Source organism: Desmodus rotundus, chromosome 5, assembly GCF_022682495.2.
Source record: "Desmodus rotundus isolate HL8 chromosome 5, HLdesRot8A.1, whole genome shotgun sequence".
Lineage (NCBI taxonomy): Eukaryota > Metazoa > Chordata > Mammalia > Chiroptera > Phyllostomidae > Desmodus > Desmodus rotundus.
This window is the reverse complement of record NC_071391.1, coordinates 56,845,595-56,864,329: the sequence shown is the minus strand read 5'-3', so window position 1 is coordinate 56,864,329 and position 18,735 is coordinate 56,845,595. Positions and strand designations below refer to the sequence as shown.

General features: G+C 38.4%; 1 protein-coding gene across 2 annotated transcripts in view; it reads left to right on the top strand.

Annotated features, from left to right (window-relative positions):
• The window catches only part of LOC123477915 (disks large 1 tumor suppressor protein-like), a 597,612-nt gene that overhangs the window by 373,382 nt on the left and 205,495 nt on the right, over positions 1 to 18,735 (top strand). Inside the window, exons 5-6 of one of the 2 annotated variants that reach the window (XM_045182013.2) lie at positions 774 to 848; positions 2,956 to 3,075. In XM_045182013.2, coding sequence (XP_045037948.2) covers positions 774 to 848; positions 2,956 to 2,958 — 78 coding nt within the window. In that variant the 3' untranslated portion in view covers positions 2,959 to 3,075. Of the gene's footprint in view, positions 1 to 773; positions 849 to 2,955; positions 3,076 to 18,735 lie in introns of those variants that run through there. The other variant, XM_053925692.1, reaches the window with a different exon arrangement.

Sequence of the window (18,735 nt, the reverse complement as noted above, 5' to 3'; positions counted from 1 at the left end):
AATAAGGTAAAAAAGATGTTTTATTACAATCACCTTCTCCCCTTTTAGCACTAATAAGTTCTTGCCATTACAGGGAGGGAGCGGTATTGCTGGTTAAAAGGAAGTATTTTATGCTTTCTAAAGGGCCAATTAGAAATGAATTTGTAGGAGTTACAACAAAAGAATGGGTTAGCTAGAGACAAAATTCTTATGTAAAAAGAAGTGCCTGACCAATAGCTTAGAATGTCAAACCTCTGTGCTCCTTGTTTCATTTCTTTGCACCTCAGTTTTTGGTGCCACAGGAAAGGCCTCTAGTATCTATCTTCTACAACCTTCTAGGGATCTGTGAAATGCCCTAGAGAAAAGCATCACCATTAGCTCACAGACTAGTAAACAAACCTTTCTGTACCTTGACTTAGGAACGGATGGAAGTACTAATAGGGGTATAGCATGTATCGTGTTGTCTAGGAGCCTGGGGGAGTGGAGACCAGTTCTGCCTTGAGTTTGGAGGGTTCTCAAATGGTTCCTATAGAGAGACCTGAAGGGCCAGCTGCTGAGGACATCAGGTGTTAAAACCCTAGTCCTTGGAGTAATACAAAAGACAAAGGATAATTTCTTATGCCTTGATGAGAATAGAAATCATGCGCCTAGTTTTCTGCAGCACTGCACCAAAAAAGATACTCAAAGTCTTCTCCTATACTTGTAAAAATAATAATAAACACATTGGCAATGTACATGCCAGTTTATCGTAGCATGTAATACATAGAACATAAGTTCTTTTTCCTTATTTGCAGCAAAACCAAGGCAAATGCCCAGCCCAGAACTGTTCAGTGGAAGCCCCTGCTTGGATGCCTGTTCACCACTGTGCTGTAAGTTTGGTTGTTTGATTATTCCAAGGTCGGCCAGATTGAAGGGGAATTGTTTCTACATTTTGAAACCGCCTTAGTGGAATGGGCTGAAACACTCTCTGAAATTCGAGAGTAGAGCAAACCTTTTGAAAGGATAAAGAATGTCTTTTTAGAAATTTCTGCATTGTAAGAAAGAAATACCATTGATTAGGGAGTCTATGCATTTTGCAGGGGAGTTGGGGTAACTTGCAAAGGATTTATCTAAATGGGTTATCGATGATTTAGATGTGGATAGTCATTAAAATGGCTATATTTGCACATCTATTTTTCTAAATAGCTGCGTATTCAGTAATACTTGATTTTAGGTGCCTTAGGATAAGGATGCTTTTGTCATTGTTGTGTTGACTGTTTAATAGAGACGAGTATGCGGATTTACAATTCTCAAGTCTTTCTGGTATAATAACGGTCTCTGCTTTGTGTAAAATCTTCCATCAAAGAATTTTCAAGTGCCTTAGAAACAAATAGGTTTTGGGTCATTATTTCTGTGTTACAAGTGGAAGATTTAAATGCAAAGGAAGTAAGAATAGTGAGTCCATTGTAAAGCTGGGAATAGATCCCAGACCCCCTAACTCCTCTTTTGTGACCTCATTCTACTACTCTGTGCTCCTAAGTGAAGAAAGTATGATTTGAAAGTAAGAATTGCATGATATTCTCTTATACATAAAGTGCCTTTTTAGAAATGACAATGGTTCGTTCCTCTGGGAACTGTGTGTACTGTAACTGACAGTTTGCCTGTCGTAAAATAATTCTTGTGTGATGGGACAAAGAGTTGGATACTCTTTGGGCATTCTCCTCATTTGACTCACCTTGCAGGCAGTGTGGTGTGCAGCTTTGTAAGTACCCTCATCTATTCTTGAGGTACAAGCTGATGAAGGGTGCAGATGGACTAGTGTAGAGCAGCTTCTGTGTCAGAGGACAGCAGGCCTGGGGAAGCCTACTTTTCACTCAGATTGTGTGAAAGGGATGTTTTTGTTTATCTTGGGAAGGAAGCAAAGGTGGGATTACCTTTGGTGAAGGAGAGATGATGAGGCTGAATTTGGAGGCATTCCTGCAGCGTTGAGGCAGCCCAGACTTGCTGGAGACTCGCACAGCAAAAATGTCCCATTTTTGTGAGCAGATGGTCAGAGGGCAGTGCCTGCTTAGAGAGTCTGCTGATGCCAGAGAAAGGATGTGTGTTAATCATTCTGTTTTTCATCAATCACTCTGTTTACTGTTTTCTGGTATTATGTCACAATTACTGATTTCTATGTCTGTTTCTCCCAGGAGACCATGTGCTCTTCAGGGTCCCCGTATACCTACCTCTAGGTAAACCCCCAGTACATGATAGGAGCTCTGTCAGTGATGGTTCAATGAGTGAATCTTCAATCTGCCTATTTCCTTTTTACTAAATTTCAGTAAATTATCACATTTCTTGGTGAGGAGGAATAATTACGCATATACTATTTTACATTTTTAGTTGGGTGGTTTCTGTTTCTCTCCTTCAAGGGTCCTTTTGTACTTTTTTCCTCACAGTGTACCATTGAATATGTGTTTTGAGGAATTTTGTTTGCAAACTACTAATTGATAAATTTAGTAATTCAGTTTAGCTGTGTAAGGCACTATGCTAATTGCTGAGGCTATAAAGATAAATAAGATAGTGTTACCATTTAATAAAACATCCATGTGCGACACCAATAAGAATTTCTGGTTAGTAGCTGCAGTGAATATTTTGGCTCCAAATAAAAGAAATTTGGCATTTTAGTTACTTTGTCCAGTCTTACTGCAAGCTTGGTAGAATTTTGTCTTGACTTATGAAAAAGAATTTTTCACTATTACTTTGGAGTTGGACACTTTAGGATCTGGGAATCCCAGGTAAGGTTTTCTTTTGTAGAACATTAAGGACTAAATAAATAGATGAGTACATTTAAGGCCCTTCTCAAAGGTCACTAGTCAGAAATGCCAATACTGGAGTCTGATTCTCATTGTGTGGCCTGGTGAGAGCATCAGAAACTAGGTGTTCTGTTCTTGCTTCTGCCAAGGAATTGGAAGCTGCTGATTTCATCATTTTCCTTTGCCATTTCCTTGCTAGTAATTCCATCTCCAAGTGGGGCAGATGCATTCTGAAGGAGTTGTCCACCCCGTAATGATTCTGCTTTGTCTGCGAGTCACCCCGACCCATGGCAGAAGGCTTCCAGTGGCCATGTTACGAGTCTGCCTCTGGCCTTAACCGACTGACCCAGGGGCAGACAGCTGATCTCAGCTGACCCAGGTGGACTCTTTCTCCTGGGGATTTGAAAATTTACTGGAGAAACACCAAACTGGAAGTCATCAGTACTGAATCACGTGAGTGACGAGTCTGGAAAAGTGCTGTGAACCTCAGTTGTTCAGGTCCCTAGAGCTGCTCTATTTCTACGCTTTTGAGGTTTTGCGTACTCAAGTCTCTCTTTGGCTTTGTAAAAAGGTCACAATAACCTGCTGATAATCAATAAGTTACTTTCATTCCCTCAAGTTATCTAGATTTTGTTTGTCCAAGGGAGTTTAATATTCTTGGATTTATTTAAACCAAAGAGAAAATATAAACATCTTAATTATTATCCTTAGTCAGCAACATGTATGGAGCTCCCACTAGAGCTAATGTAGTGGGTAGTTGTCTTAGACAGAAGGAATTGCTGAGAATACTGGGATTCTGATCATTTATAATAGTATATTTATTCTAAATATCTGATTATGTACAATGCTTGGGTGCATAAAAATGACAAAATAATTATTTGATAGTGACTTAATCCACATGATAGAATAAAAATATATATAGGTAACTACATAGTTAGCACACGCATATCTGTATAACAAAAATGTAGATATGATATATAAAGTAGTTCTAGTATTAATTTCCATTTTTTTGCCTCTCAGGATATAGAGAATATCTTAGCCTCATGTGTTTAAGAAATTGTCTTGTCTGTTTCAAATTCTCCATAGACTGAAGCAGGTTATAAATAAATGAATACGTACTTACATTCATAATAAATGGGTAGTCTTTGTTATCCTTATGCATTCAAGTTCAATTGATTCTTTCCTACATTCCTTTCCCCAGTGCCCTATTCTTGTTCTTTGGTGTTATGTTCTGGAATGATTGTATCCTTATAATTGGGCTTTATTACTTTTTCAAAAGAGCCTTGGTCTTTGTGTGTGCATTTGCCCCAGGTTCATTTTAAGTGCAGAGCTTTTATCGCTGGTTTTCCTAAGAAGTCTCTCCAAATTGCTTTGCAAATGCCTGTCACCAGTTAAATATTGCCTTGAAAATGGCTTCTATTACTATTTGCTCATTCTCCTCCTGGAGGCTTTGTGTGTGTGTGTGTGTGTGTGTGTGTGTGTGTGTGTGTGACACTCTATACCTCTATAATAATGAAACCAAGAGGTATTTTTAAAGACATTTCCTCTTATCCAGAACTATAATGTATAGTTTGGGGTTAAAATTGAATAGAAATTTTACCTTCAGTCATTATGCAGAAACATGGGCATAACTGTACTTCCTGAATAGGTATAAATAAAATATCTTCCCTAGTGAGAATAATGATAGTTATTTACTTATCAATCTCTCCATATTGGTTACTTTAAGCACTAGAATGTTCTGCTCCTCATCTATACACTTTAAATTAAATAGGATTGTGTGCCTTATTTGTTTGGATGATCTTGAATATGGACACAGTGGTATCCTGAACCCCTGCCACTTGTAAACGAATGAGAAGAGACTCACAGGTTCTGGGACTAAGGGAAGACAGGTAGGTCTCTGAATCTGGAGTGAAGTAGGCTAAGAGTTCCTGACACTTGGAAATAATGACCCTTGGACTTGACCAGCTGCAGGAGGCTTGTCTGGCTGCTGCATTTCAGGGCATGTCTCTATAACACTCAGTATGGCTAAGGCCTGTACATGGATTTGATCCTTAGCATAATCCTTAGTTACTGGGCAGTACTAAGAAATAGCTGTAATGTGTGATTTTATTGAATAGAAATATGAGCTATAAATACATATGATTTTTCTGGAATAATTGCTTTGTTTCCCTGCATGTTTGCACATCCCTAATTTGCTGGAAATTAAAAAAATAATGCTATGAGAGGTGTTTCTAAAAGTTAAGTTGAAAATAAAATCCCTGCCCTTATGAAGTTAATTACAGATATTATTATATCTATATATCTCTATTTTTAAATAACATTCACCCATAAATACATATGTGAAATATTTTTTTAAATCATGTAAGCATCGGCAAAATAGAACATTGCACTCTGAATACATCAACTCTCATTTACTCATTCAAGAAACATTTACTGAGCACATACAATATGTTGTAACTGACCTTGGATTGTTCCAGGTATAAAGGAAATAATACGTGTAAACAATTGTTATACTGAGTAACATATGCCTTAATAATGGTCTTTACAAAAAGTTATGAATTTGCAGAATGTAAAGTTGTCTCAAGGTGGATTTTGAAGACAGAAGATGCAAAATTTGGTAATAGTTAAGTATATAGGCTTTAGAATTAAGTAAGATTTGCCTTACTGTATGAACTCTGCCGCTTACTAACTGTATGAACTTGCACAGTTTACTTAATCTCTCTGAGTTTATGCATGCAACCAGATATTTTGAGCTTTACATGAGATAATCCATAGCTCATGTTAACATAGTTTCTGGACATAGCAATTTCTTGGTTAAGTGGTAAGAGGGAAGAAAGAAAAAACATGAGTCACTCCTGAAGAAAGTGGATGGGGCATGATGAATTGGTGAGAGAGAACACACAAAAAAAATAGGCAATAACTTGTTAATTTAGGGCAACTTATTTAGGAAGGCTCTTTCCTAAGAAACAGGTTCAGGCTGGGATAGGAAAAAGTTCCGGGAGTTCATATACAACAACTCTTGAAAGCTTTGAAAGCAGAAATATTGAATCCCTTGAAAAGAAAGAGTTTTCTCTCTGACAGGCAGGCAGAAACTGATGATATAGGAATGTCATATTAACAAGAGATGTTTATATTCTGAGTAACATCGGGCCATTTTCGAGGAATGGGCCTGGATGCACCTTCTAATTTAAAAAACATTTTAACATTTCCCTACTATGTCTTTCTAGAGTATGAAAGTAATTTTTCTTTTTTATGGAAAATCAATAAAAAGAGATGCTCCTCAAAGAAAGCAGAGATGTTCTTTTAAAGTGCTAATTGTTTCAGCGTGTTCTCCTGGACTGCCTAACATTACTCACAGCCGGGATCATTCACTGTAATTGAAACCAGTTAACACAACATGCATAAGCCGTTCTATAAAAGTCCTAAAGGATGTCTTTTCTGGTTTTTTTTGGTAGCTCCTCCTCCACCTTTTTCCTCTACATGTTATCGTGTGACCTCATTTTCTATACAGCTCACATAAATACCTGCACATGGCACTTAGAATCGTCTAAACCAGTCATAAAATAAATAATGTTGCATCTGGTCTTTGGAAGTTTCCAGAGTTCTGTGAACACAACATCCCCTGGGCTAACTCTGCTGCTGGGAAATTACACCCAGGGTGGCTTTGATGAGTATTATCTTTCCAAAGACTAGATACAATTTTTATTTTTTAGGGCAAGGTTTTCATACCGTCAACAGTCCCGTTACAGAATGAAAAGTCAGGACATTATCAGATGATCACAGTTTTAGGAAAATTATGGAAAATTGTAGACCTTAAATTGATTTGCCCCGGGATTAGAGGCGTCTGAGCTTATGGGGATAGCATGGGGTTAGAAAAGAATCCTTAGGGGAAATTATCTCAGAAAAATCACAAAACACTTTAAGAAATATGAGCTGCATGGAATGGCTCTGATTCCAATTTTGTTTTAGGCTTTAAAATCAAGGAAAGAATGAGGAAGAGTAGATTGATACAAGGTACATTACTTTTTCTTTTACTCTCTTCTGGCATTTAAGGTACTTTGGATTTGAAGGAGGACCTGGGAACTACACTACTCATGTCAAATAATTTTGCTACACTGATCTTTGAAACATGCTCAGAAAGGGAATCTACAGTAGCTATTGGGTAAGGGGGTTAATTAGTTCATGGAAGAGATGAAGTGGCATTCCTAGCACACACAAATGCAACACAGAGGACAGACCAGAGACATGTAAACATGCCCCTCGCATGCCCTGGGCAAAGAGGGAAGGCTGTAGGTTCTAGGGTTGCTGTCAAGATCTGAGAAGCTAAATGGAGGAACGGTAGTTAGCCATCTGGGGGCAAAAGAGACCCACAGTAACACTGAAGTCAGCAAAGTTTATGTCTGTGTCCCCAGCACCCTCTTTATGGACCTTTTCATTTTTCACTAGAATTCCCTCTTCACCCAAATTGACCGATTTAAGGGCCTCAGTGTTCACCTCCCTCTTCCCACCTTCTCTTCTTGCCACGCAGCCAAACATGTGATGGAACCCAGAATTAGTGTGAATCCTCATGACACTGTTGCTGTGTGTATTTGGGATGTTTTGTTTTTGTTGTTGATTCTCCCAGTGTTCTTTTTATTTTTGCTCACAGCTTTACTGAGATATAGTTCACACGCTGTGTAATTCACCCATTCGCAGTGCACAGGCCCATGATTTTCAGTATGTTCGCAGAGTTGGGCCACTATCACTACTGTCACATTTAGGGCACTTTCCTGACCTTAAAAGAAACCACATGCTGAGGAGTAGTAACTCCCCATCCCCTCTTCCTTCAGCCGTCACAATCACTTATCACATCACTAAAATAAGCAAATCACTAAAATGAGAAAATGCACTTGCTTATTTTACACATTTCCTATAAAGGAATTATACAATGTACGGCCTTTTGTGGCTGACTCCTTTCACTTGGCCTAATTTTTTCCAGGTTCATCCTTGTTACTGTAGCATGCATTTGTTCATCATTACTTCATCTTGCCAACTACTACTTCATTGTATGGATATACAGTATTTTGTTTATCCATCAGTTGATAGACACTTGGGTTGTTTTTCCTTTTTAAAAATTGTGAATATGCTGCTATGAATATTTGCATGCAAGTTATTGATTCTCTTGGATAGATACCTAGGAGTGGCCTTGTTGGGTTCTATGGTAACTCTGTTTAACTTTTGAGGATTTGCCAGACAGTTTTGTAAAGTAGTTGTGCTATTTTACATTCCCACCAGCAAGGAATGAGGGTTCCAATCATCTCCACATCACCAACATTTGTTATTATTATTAATCTTTTTATTATAGTCATCCTAGTGGGTATGAAGGGATGTATCTCTTTGTGGTTTTTATTGCAATTCCATAATTATTAGTGATGAGCATATTTCCATGTACTTATTGCCTATTTATTTATCTTCTACAATAAATGTCTATTCACATTCTTTACCTATTTTTAATTTGGAGGGTTCTTTTATTTTTGAGTTGTATAGCTCTGTATACGTTCTTGATACTAATCCCTTATTATATATATAATTTTCAAATCTTTTGTGCCACTCTGTGGATTGTATTTTTACTTTTTGATAGTGTTATTTGAAGCACAAAAATACTAAATTTTGTTGAAGTTCAATTTATCTTAATTTTTTTTTCACTTGTGCTTTTGGTATCATATCTAAGAATGTTAGAGTTTATTTACGGACTTCCAGTTCTATTTCCATTGATCTGTATGGCTATCTTATGTCAGTACCACACTGTGTTGATTACTGTAGCTTTGTAATAAGTTTGAAATCAAGAAATGTGCATAGTCAACTATGTTCCTTTGGAAGATCGTTTTTGCTATTCTGGTCCCTTGTATTTTAAATGAATTTTAGAATTAGCTTATTGATTTCCACAGAAAGGCCAGCTGGGATTTTGATAGAGATTACATTGAATCTGTATATCAGTTTTAGGAATATTGCCATCTTAACAATTTTAAACCTTCTGATCCCATGGGTATCTTTCCATTTATTTAGTCCTTCTTTATTTTTTTCCAACAATATTTTAATTTTTAGAATACAAGTTTTGTAATTCTTTTGTTAAATTTATTCCCAAGCATTTTATGGTAAAATTTTTAAAGATGTTATAAGTTTGGTTGTTTTCTAAATTTCAGTTTTGAATTTGCCATTGATAGTGTATGGAAATGCAATCAGGTTTTTTTTGTTGTCATTGTTGTTGACCTTTTACCCTGCAACCTTGCAGGATTTATTAGTTCTAGTAGCTTTTCAGTAAATTCCTTAGGATTTTCTATATACCAGATTATGCCATCTGCAAAAAGAGACTTGTATTTCTTCCTTTCTAATCTGGGTGCCTTTTATTTCATTTTCTTGCCCAATTGCCTTGTCTAGAATATTCAGTACAGTATTGTATAGAATTAGCAAGAGTAGATATTCTTGTTTTGTTTGTGACTTTTAGGGGAAAGTATTCAGTGTTTCATCATTAACTATGAGGTTAGCCGAGTATTTTTATAGATGCCTTTTATCAGGTTTCGGGAGTTTCCTTCTATTCCTAGTTTGTCAGGTGGTTTTATCACGAATGGGGGGTTTTTATTTGTTTGTTTTGATATTAGTTTTTAACAAATGAGGCTTTAAAATCCTGAAAGCATGCCTTGGCCTTCTATTGAGAACACTAAGCAGAACTTTTCTAGGATTCCTGAAAGCACAATCTACCTACTCATAATCTACACCTGAATTTGCCAAAGGATAGCTTTTCCCTTGTTTGGCAGATTAGAAAATTGAATCTCGGAGAAGTGCATTTTGGGAGGGGGGGCATCAGATAACCAGCATGTAGGGCAGACAGATGAGTCCTTTGGGTAACCAGTCTGATACTGGTTCTGAAATTGTTTACCATCTCTCATGAGCAAACTATTGCTTTTGAGTTTGCTGTGGAAAACAATTAAGTTAGAAGAGACTGCTTTTTCAGTAGCTGTGCCTCGTGTCATGGAAGGTACCGTCTGGACTCTATGTATTGCAATGTTGGGAAACATCTTGGTAGCACAGTAGCACATTTGAAGGTCTTCTTTCACAGAACTATCAGGATCTCCAATGTTACCTGATTTATTTGAAAAAGAAGGCCATGCAGATAACCACCATGTAAAGAGAGTCATGAACTTGACTATTTAGAAGTTTAGTTATGTCTTTCCATTGAGAGTTAAAGGGATTTTGATATTGGGTTTTCTTCAGGTGGGTTGCTCGGCTCTATCAGAAGGAAAGCCTAGTGATGAAACCTCTTCTTGGTTTCATCATTTGCTGTAGGCATTGCATATGAACTGTTCTCTCGGGGATTGTTCCGTGACAGAGCTAAAAGCTACAGCATTACTTCTCACAGGTTTTTAGAGGGATACTAATACAGATTATGTGGATTTAATAGTTTATAAATTACTGAGAATACAGAATGCTGTACTGTGATGGACTGATGGACTTTTCGATGCAAGGGCTTTGTCTCTGCATCCAGAAAAATCCCGGGAAGAACCGAGCATTTGTTCTGACACCGATTTGAAGGAGCTTCAGCTACAGTCACCGATCAACATTTTACTTGTGTAGCGTTCAGCAACCTTAATCTATAGTATAAAGTGAGAATGGTTTAGAAATAAAAGCAAAAATGATATTGACATGGACTAAATTGGTATTTCTTGGTCACAACTAATTTCAGAGTATCCATTTTATTGTCTCACTGTGGGCTTCTCAATATTTCTCTGGCACATGTGTTTGAACATGACATATCCATGATATCTTATTTTGGAGCCTATTTAGATAAATTCTAATAATTATGGCTACTTATTACCTAATCTATTGGAAGATCCAGATAATTAGAGTAAGAGTATTGAAATTCAATAGAAGACATTACGAAAGCCTGGCATATCAATAGAAGACATAACGAAAGCCTGGTTAGCAGCCATGGGATGTGGCAGCTGACGGTGGAGAAAGAAGGATGGAAAGTGAGCACAAGCCCTTAAACTCTATGAGGCAATTCAGTGGCGGGCATTTGTACATAACAACTTAATATTTTAACTGATGTTCATAAATGTGGGCCATAAGTCAACACACAAAAAACTAAAATTATGTTCAAAGACTTTTTTGGAGAAGAATCACATTTGTGACTTCTAACTGTGGCTACTAAAAATATAGCAAATTTTAAAACATTCAGAATACAAAACATACTTTAGAGGATAAACTTTTATTCTCTAGTAGATTCATGTTTGTGAACACTTCTTTCTTTGATGATTCTGACTGATGAGCAGACAGCTGGCATGTTTCAACTTGTACACACTTTCAGGGTGGTGAATTTCTCTCTTCTCCAACATGAGTAACTGAGGTGGTGGTTTGAGTTTGGGGTGGACACAAAGGTGGCAAGGGAGTGCAAGAGACTGCCTGCAAAACCGGAAGTTCTGGTGATTTGTAAAAGGAGAGTTGCTTGGGTTTTCTACTGCCACTGATTTTTAGCAGTTGTGAAACATTCACATGTATTGGTATTACACGGGCATCTCAGTGGTGGTTAACATTCTTCCCACTTAACTATCCACTCATGACTTAAGGAGGGAGTGTTGTAAAGGAGTAGGGGCATTATTTTTGTAGTTAGAATTTGGTGCGATCTCCTTTTATTCATTAGCCATATGAACCTGCTTAAGTCTCACTTTTCTCATTTGTGAAATAATAATAATAATAGATACCTACCTTGTAAGATCATTTTCAGAATTAAAGACAATATATGCTATATGCCTCAATCAGTGCCTGACACATAGTATGTATTCTATATATGTTAATTTTGTTATTATTAATAATTATTATTTTCAACACTAGAGAACTGAAGATGGTTACAGTTTAAGATCTATATTTGTTTCACAAAAACATTCTAGCGATGAACTCTCAGACAGCTGGGCCTGCATTCTACTTACCTCTGAAAAGTATAAGATGTAATCAAAAGGTATGAAATTTGAATGTTTCAATAAGTTAACATTACTTTTTTTAATCCTCACCCAAGGACATCCTTATTGATTTTAAAGAGAGAAGACGTGAGGGAGAGAAACATCGATGTGAGAAACGAACACCCATCAGTTACCTTTTGCTTGTGCCCCAACTGGGAACCAATCTGTAACCCAGGCATGTGCCTTGACTGGGAATTGAACCCATGACCTTCCAGTCTGTGGGAGAATGCCCAACCAGTTGAGCCACACTGGCAAGGGCAAGTTATTCTTTTAAAAAGCATAAAGGTTTGATTTTTTTTCTTAATGTAATTTCTATATGTTTGAAAGTCACTTCTGAACTCAGAGCCTTTGCTGTATGTTTTGGCTACCAGAGCCCCTGAAAGGTATTTTAGGAGCAAGGTTTCCAGCACTGTGTGGTTAAAGAGCCTCTGAAACATATGATTAGTTTGGTTATGGAGTACCATGTCCAGTGCAATTTAGCTGGAATCTCCCTTCCTTTTCAAGAAAGACAGTTAATGCATGTCCTAGGAACACTGCTGGGTACCTTCCCCTAGCTATCATATTATTTATTCTCTTTGATGTGTTTAGATCACTGTAGAACAACCACGGACACCATCAAATGCTCTTGATTTGGGTGTTGGCGGCCGTTTGTAGACCAGCTACAGATATGAGTCATGAGTGACAGCTCTTCTGAGTGAATAATCCTTCCTTGAAAACCTCATACTGAGCATGTGTACTACAGGACCTTGTCCTATAACAATATTCAGGGGTGGGTGTATTAAATAACATTTTTGTTATTTAAATGGAAGGCCATGTAGCATATGAACAGGTAATAATTAAGTGGTAATGATTATACGCCTTTAAAAGTATTTTGTGTGTGTGTTTTAGTATATTACAAATTATTTATAACGGACCTAGAAATTCCAGGAAAAAACAACAAAGAAATGTTTAAATGACTAAGTTATATATTAAAAAAAGATATGGAGGTATTCTTGCCAAAGATTTCTTTGTACCTGCTTACTATTCTGACTTTCTTTTCTGCTCTCTGGATTGTGCTCAGCCCTTGCTCAGGCTTGTCTTGTTAGATTTAGGCTCAGCCAGTCCAAACAAGGGAAGCTATTCCACAAGGCCAGGTCTGTAGCCACAGCCAACTTCCTATGACCAGTACAGAGCAAGTGTCGATGCCAAACTTCTTGAAGCAGCCTCCAGCTTCCCCAGACTGCTACGGAATTATACAATATGTTTGGACAAACTTCTGCCTGGGGAAATCTTATAGCGGCACTTGACACAGATATGTGACAGTAATTGCTTCAGCTCCTCGAGGAGATCTTGTTGGAAGCAGGCAGCACAGTCCCATGACTGCCTCCTAAAAACAGCCCTATCCAGCCTGCATTTTGGGGAGTTCAGCAACAAAAAGGACAACAATTCAGCTAATCAAAACCCTAAACTTGAGCATGATTGGACTGGGTGGAAAAGGAGCAGGTTTTATAATAGCCATTCTTTCATTATAGTGGTGAAGAAAAGTTGATACAAACATTTGACTATTTTATTTACTGACCCATATATTTTCAACCAACTCAGAATAAGTACTTTATCTGGAAGTCTGGATTGGCTAAATCTCTAACCTACTAGAGAGAAATGTTAATCGATCTTGATGGCTATTTTAGATTGCATTTTGGCAAAGTAAAAATTTTGCGTAACTTAATATCCACAACTTAATTAAACAACACACCCTATAAATATCTTCTCTCTGAAGATGTTAATACTTTGTTGGAAGAATCATTTGGTCATACACCACTGTTCTTTAGGTTGTGTCAGCATTTTTATTAAAAAATTGTACTCTATTTATAACTCGGAGGCAAAATTGCATTCTGAGCTAAAACTTAATGTCCAAAGTCTTTGTCCAAACACAGTTTTCTAGTGTATACATGGAATGGAAGTCTCATGCCTCTCTGAAAGCTTGAGATCTATAGGAAGACCTGTAAGATTCCAACAAATGAATCTCATCTTTTTCAGTTCCTTGTGCATGAGGACAGCCCACACTACCTGGGAAGGAAGCTGGGCTGTGGGAGAGAATAAAGGCTTCTCCAACACTGTGCTGGAGAATCAGGGCACTTGGGCTTTAGTTTTGGTTGCACTATTTGAAGTAGCTGATGGAAAGAGCATGGATTTTGGAGTCACCTGGAACTTGGTTGGAGTTCTACCTTTCCAACTTAATTTGGGAAAATTTCTTCACCTCTTTAAGCCATGCATGTGGATTGATTGAGGTGACATACATGAAACTCCAGCACACTGTTCGTTTTCTCCTCTTTTGATTTATGCTGTTGTTCAAAGCCACTGACTGACTTGCTTTTCCTCCACTGTTCTAGAATACTTTTTCTGAAAGTTCATTTTTTAAAATAAGTGGCTATCCCTGCATTTATGTTGCTGAAAAATAACATACTAAGTCAAACAAATGATAAAACTAATTACAAGGTCACCCCTAAAAAGAGCAATTTATTGTACAGAGTGTAAGGACATCTCACACAGTTTTAGAATGGATAGAAAATTACCCCTTACTGCCCGCAAATCCTTACTTTGGGGACTTTCTCTGCTTTCTGTGGCCTTGTATTATGTAGACAGAATAAGCCCAAACCACCCACCAACTCCCCATGTGCAGGCGTCTGATAGGCCTGTGACTGAGCTGGCAGTAGAAATGTGGCCTTTTATAAAGTAGGAGAAATGTTCTTTTTACCACTCTCTGTTTAAAGAAAGCAACAATGGAAAAGAGAGAAATGTTTATTTATCAGAACTGCTCTCTTACCTGTAGCTAGCTAGTTTAACATCTCCACATGTTACATAAAAAAGCCTGAGGCTTCTGTAGCCCACCACCATTCTTTTTGCTCATCCCAATCCATGTATCTGTCTTTCCTCCCTTCCCCCATCATTCATTCTACAAATATCTACAGGGTCCCTGCTATATTCCAGGCACTATACTAGGCTCTATAAACTCATAGTGTGAGAAAACGTACATTGTACCTAACCTCAAGGAGGAAGCGACAATAAGTTAAAGAATCACACAAATGAAGATAAAGTTGCAGTTTTGATTAGAGCTACAGAGGGCATATTCATAAATCCTGGGTAAACTGGGAGCGCATTGAGGAGGCATTGATGTAGGGAGGGAGGTATGGGTTGACTTCCTTAAGGGAATGCTAATTAAGCTTAAATTGGAAAAGTAGATTCAAAAGCAGAGAAGCGGGGGGATGTATTCAGGCAGAGGAATCTACACGTACAAAATTCTATGGCAGAAAGGAAAGTGTCCTTTCTGAGGAGCTGTGAGGCCAATATGGCTGGAGTGCAGAGAATACATTAGAGGAAGTTTGGTGGGGGAAGGGTTTGGGGAGGGAGATACAAAACAGACAATGTTTAGAATTTCAGTGAAGTATTTTAAGTAGATTGGAGTGAAGTGAGAAGACTGGGTAATGTGGTCATATTTGAATTTTGTAATCATCACTGTGGCTGCTATGTGGATATGAGGTGGGAGAATGAAAGGAAAGGTTATGGTTAAAAACAAAACAAAACAAAACAAAACAAAAAAACTAGTTTTGAAGCTTTTGCAGAAGTCCAGGCAAAAGATAGTGGTAACACAAATAGGGTGTTGGTAGAGATGGGGAAACCTGAACAGATAGAAGGTAGTTAGGACTAAACATGCCAGGACATGGGGATTAACTCTACGTGAGAGAGGTAAGAGGAAGGAAAGTGTCAGAGACGACTCCTAGTTCCCTGACTTGCATGAAGCAGTGCATACAAGTACCATTTACTGAGCTTAGGGGTTCCAGAAAAGGCTCATTTTAGGTGTAGGAGGAGGATCATGAAGTCCATTCTGGACAAGTTAAGTTTAAAGAATCTTTAAGACATAAGGCGAGATGTCTAGTTTGCTTATGAAGATGGGTGGGAGGTTGGTAGCTGGTAAGAGACTCAAGGTCAAGAAAGTTTTTGTTGTTGCAGGTGAAAATGATAATATTTTAAAGCTTATGTGTCTAAGAAACCAACTGAGTTAGGGACTGAGAGGTCTTCCAATAGGTAATTCATCAAAGAAGTCATTGATAGAGTAGCTTCAAGTGGTAGGGATGGAAGAGGGGTTGAAGAGATAGGATGTTTACAATGTATGTTTTAGAATAGTAAAATCTTATGGTTCATTGCAAAATGCTGCTGGGGGGTATTGTTAGAGCAAGAGGTTAAATATATAACAGAGAGAGCCTAATAATGTAAATGATGCCTGACAAGATGGAAATGGGTGAGGTCCAAAGACCGTGTGCCACAGTTGATCTCTAATATGTAAGTACAGAAGTGTCAAGATATCGGTACGTTTGCATGTCTGTGGTGGGGAGTCAAGAGAAATCTAGTCTGATGGCTTCTGTTTACTCTGTGAAACAGGAAAAGAGAGAAGCTGACATGGACACTGGCCCGCAGTGTCTGCGGCGTTATGGACGAGATGAGACAAATTCACACGGACTACAGAAATTCTGTGGAGGAAAAGGGATGACATGGCCACTCTTTCAGTGAAAGAGAGAGCCAGCCATGTCCCTTGCCTGGACAGGCTTTTATTGACTTAATTTGCATAGGAATATAGGTAAAGTTCATCAGTCATTGTCAGGCAGAAATGATCAAATAATAGATAACATTTAAAGAACTCTGAGGGCTTATTTTGAGTCAGGATCAGATAGTTAAAGGGCCAGAAAACTTTGGAGAACAAACTCATTTAATGCTTGGACCCTTATCATTTAAACTGAGGGTATTAGCAAAGTAAGTTACACAGGATTTTATGCATTCTTTCTTAGGCCTGATAGCCCTAGGGAACCCGCCCTTTCCAGCACAGGGCCACACCCACCTCTGGCATTGTTTCAGGCTTAAGTCAGGGCAGGGGAAGTAAGGCAGCCAAGAGATTAGGAGACTTCTTGCAGACAGAATGAGGACTCAGGCTATGTCAAAGCTGAGGGGCAAGAGTCCATCACTCCCTTTCTCTATAGCCCCCCAAGTCCTTCCCTGAGAGACCCCTCATGACTCTGCCTATTATCCCTCCCTTGAGGGATCTTACCCATCATTGGTTACCAGTCATCCGCCTGGGGCCAAGCAGGGTGAGGTGAAAGGGGGCAGAAGCAGTGCTCCTACAAGGAAGATAAGCTTTGTCTCCTAAGTGGCTCATGGTCCCAAGGTCTCTCACTCAGCCTTAGCCACAAGGGGTTATAGTTTCTGAAACCAGGCAGGGTGGTTCCCAACAAGAAGCCACTTGCTGAGAGAAGAGGAGGGTGTCAGATGTTGGAACTATCATTACAGAGAATGGGAGGATGAGATCACCAGAGAAATGAGGCAGCCTAGACAGGAGACTGGCTTTCAGAGAGCAATTGAATGTTTAGTTTAGCCCTGTAGAAAAGTTTTCTGACTAGACCCACTCCACAGTGCAGTCTCTGTGTTTTGAATTTGCTCAGGTGTCATACAGAGGCAGCCTCTATCACTTCACATCAACTGACTTGTTTCATATTGGCATGATTCAGTGGCTCTGTTATACACACATGTTGAATCTCAGCCAAAGAAGAGAGCACCTCAAGGACAGGGAACATGGCTCCACAATGCTTAATAGAACACTGTGCCCATAATGGGGGCTTTTAAGGGATAATTGAGGGCTTATGAATATTAAAAGGTTTATTAAGCATCTGTCAAGTATAGGACATTCTATCCTGGGAACTTAGGGCAAGGACATAATTTCTTGTTTTATATATGGTTTTATGTAATAAAATATATGGATGACCATCCTTACCTGTTTCAATAAAAAGGATTACTTTTTTTTTAGACCAATCTAAGTGTTGTAAGCCTCTCCCAGCCTCAGGTTCTCCTGGAGCCCTGCCAGGATTATTGGAGCACCTATAACGTGAAAGAACGTTTGGATGTTCATTTGATTTTCTTCCACATTAGTCTGACTGCTTGTGAAAAGTGGCTGAATCTTACTTTTCTCAGGGATCAACCTAGGACCCAGTATATGTATGATTCCAGTAGAAGTTCTTAAAATTGAAACACATGATATTCAACAGATAAACACGACAGAAATTAATGCTGATTCTCTTGATCACCTTCACCTCAGGGAAGACCTGTTCCTCCCTCAATTCTCCTTGTCTCACTATTTACCTAGTTGCTTAAACTAGAAACTCAGGATTTCCTTTAATCTCTTTTGCTTCCCTTTCACATTTAATCCATCACCATTCTTGCATGATCTATTTTCAGTTGTTTGTAGAATTTATTTGTTTATTTACCTCTGTCCTGATACCACCAAAGTCTAAGCTACCATCATCTCTTCGTTGGACTATAACAACAAGATTAGACACTAGACGTTGGGTGGTGCGCACACAATGGACGGTACAGATGTCATGATAAAGTTGTACACCTGAAATTTGTATACAGCTAGTAACCAATGGTACCCCAATAAATTTAAAAAAGATAAAAAAATTAACTTTTCCTTCATTTTACCTGCCCCTCCCCCAACAAGCCACTATTCATACATCAGTCCAAGTAATATGAAAAAATATGAATCTAATCATCTTACCTTCCTCCCTTACCTAAAACCTTTGAAGGGCTTTTCATTTCACTGAGGAAGAATGCATTTCATACTTTGTGAAACTATCCCTTCACGTCCTTGTATGATGTGGCTTTTTCCTGTCTCCTTTAGTTCACGACACGACAGTCTTATCCTCAGTTGCTGGCATTAACAGGAATGGTTTCTCTCACTTTAAGCTCCAAGGACTTCCTACATTAGTACCTTTGCAGTCACTGTTTCACATACTCGGAACATTCTTCACATACTGAATGGCTGATTCCTTTTGTCTTTACATCTCAACTTAAATGTTCCCTTTCTAGAGATGTCTTCTCTGTCCACAAGTACTTCCCCGGGGGGATTCTTTCTACTTCTAATCACTTACTGTTTTCCTTCAGAAACCATTACCACAATTTGTAAG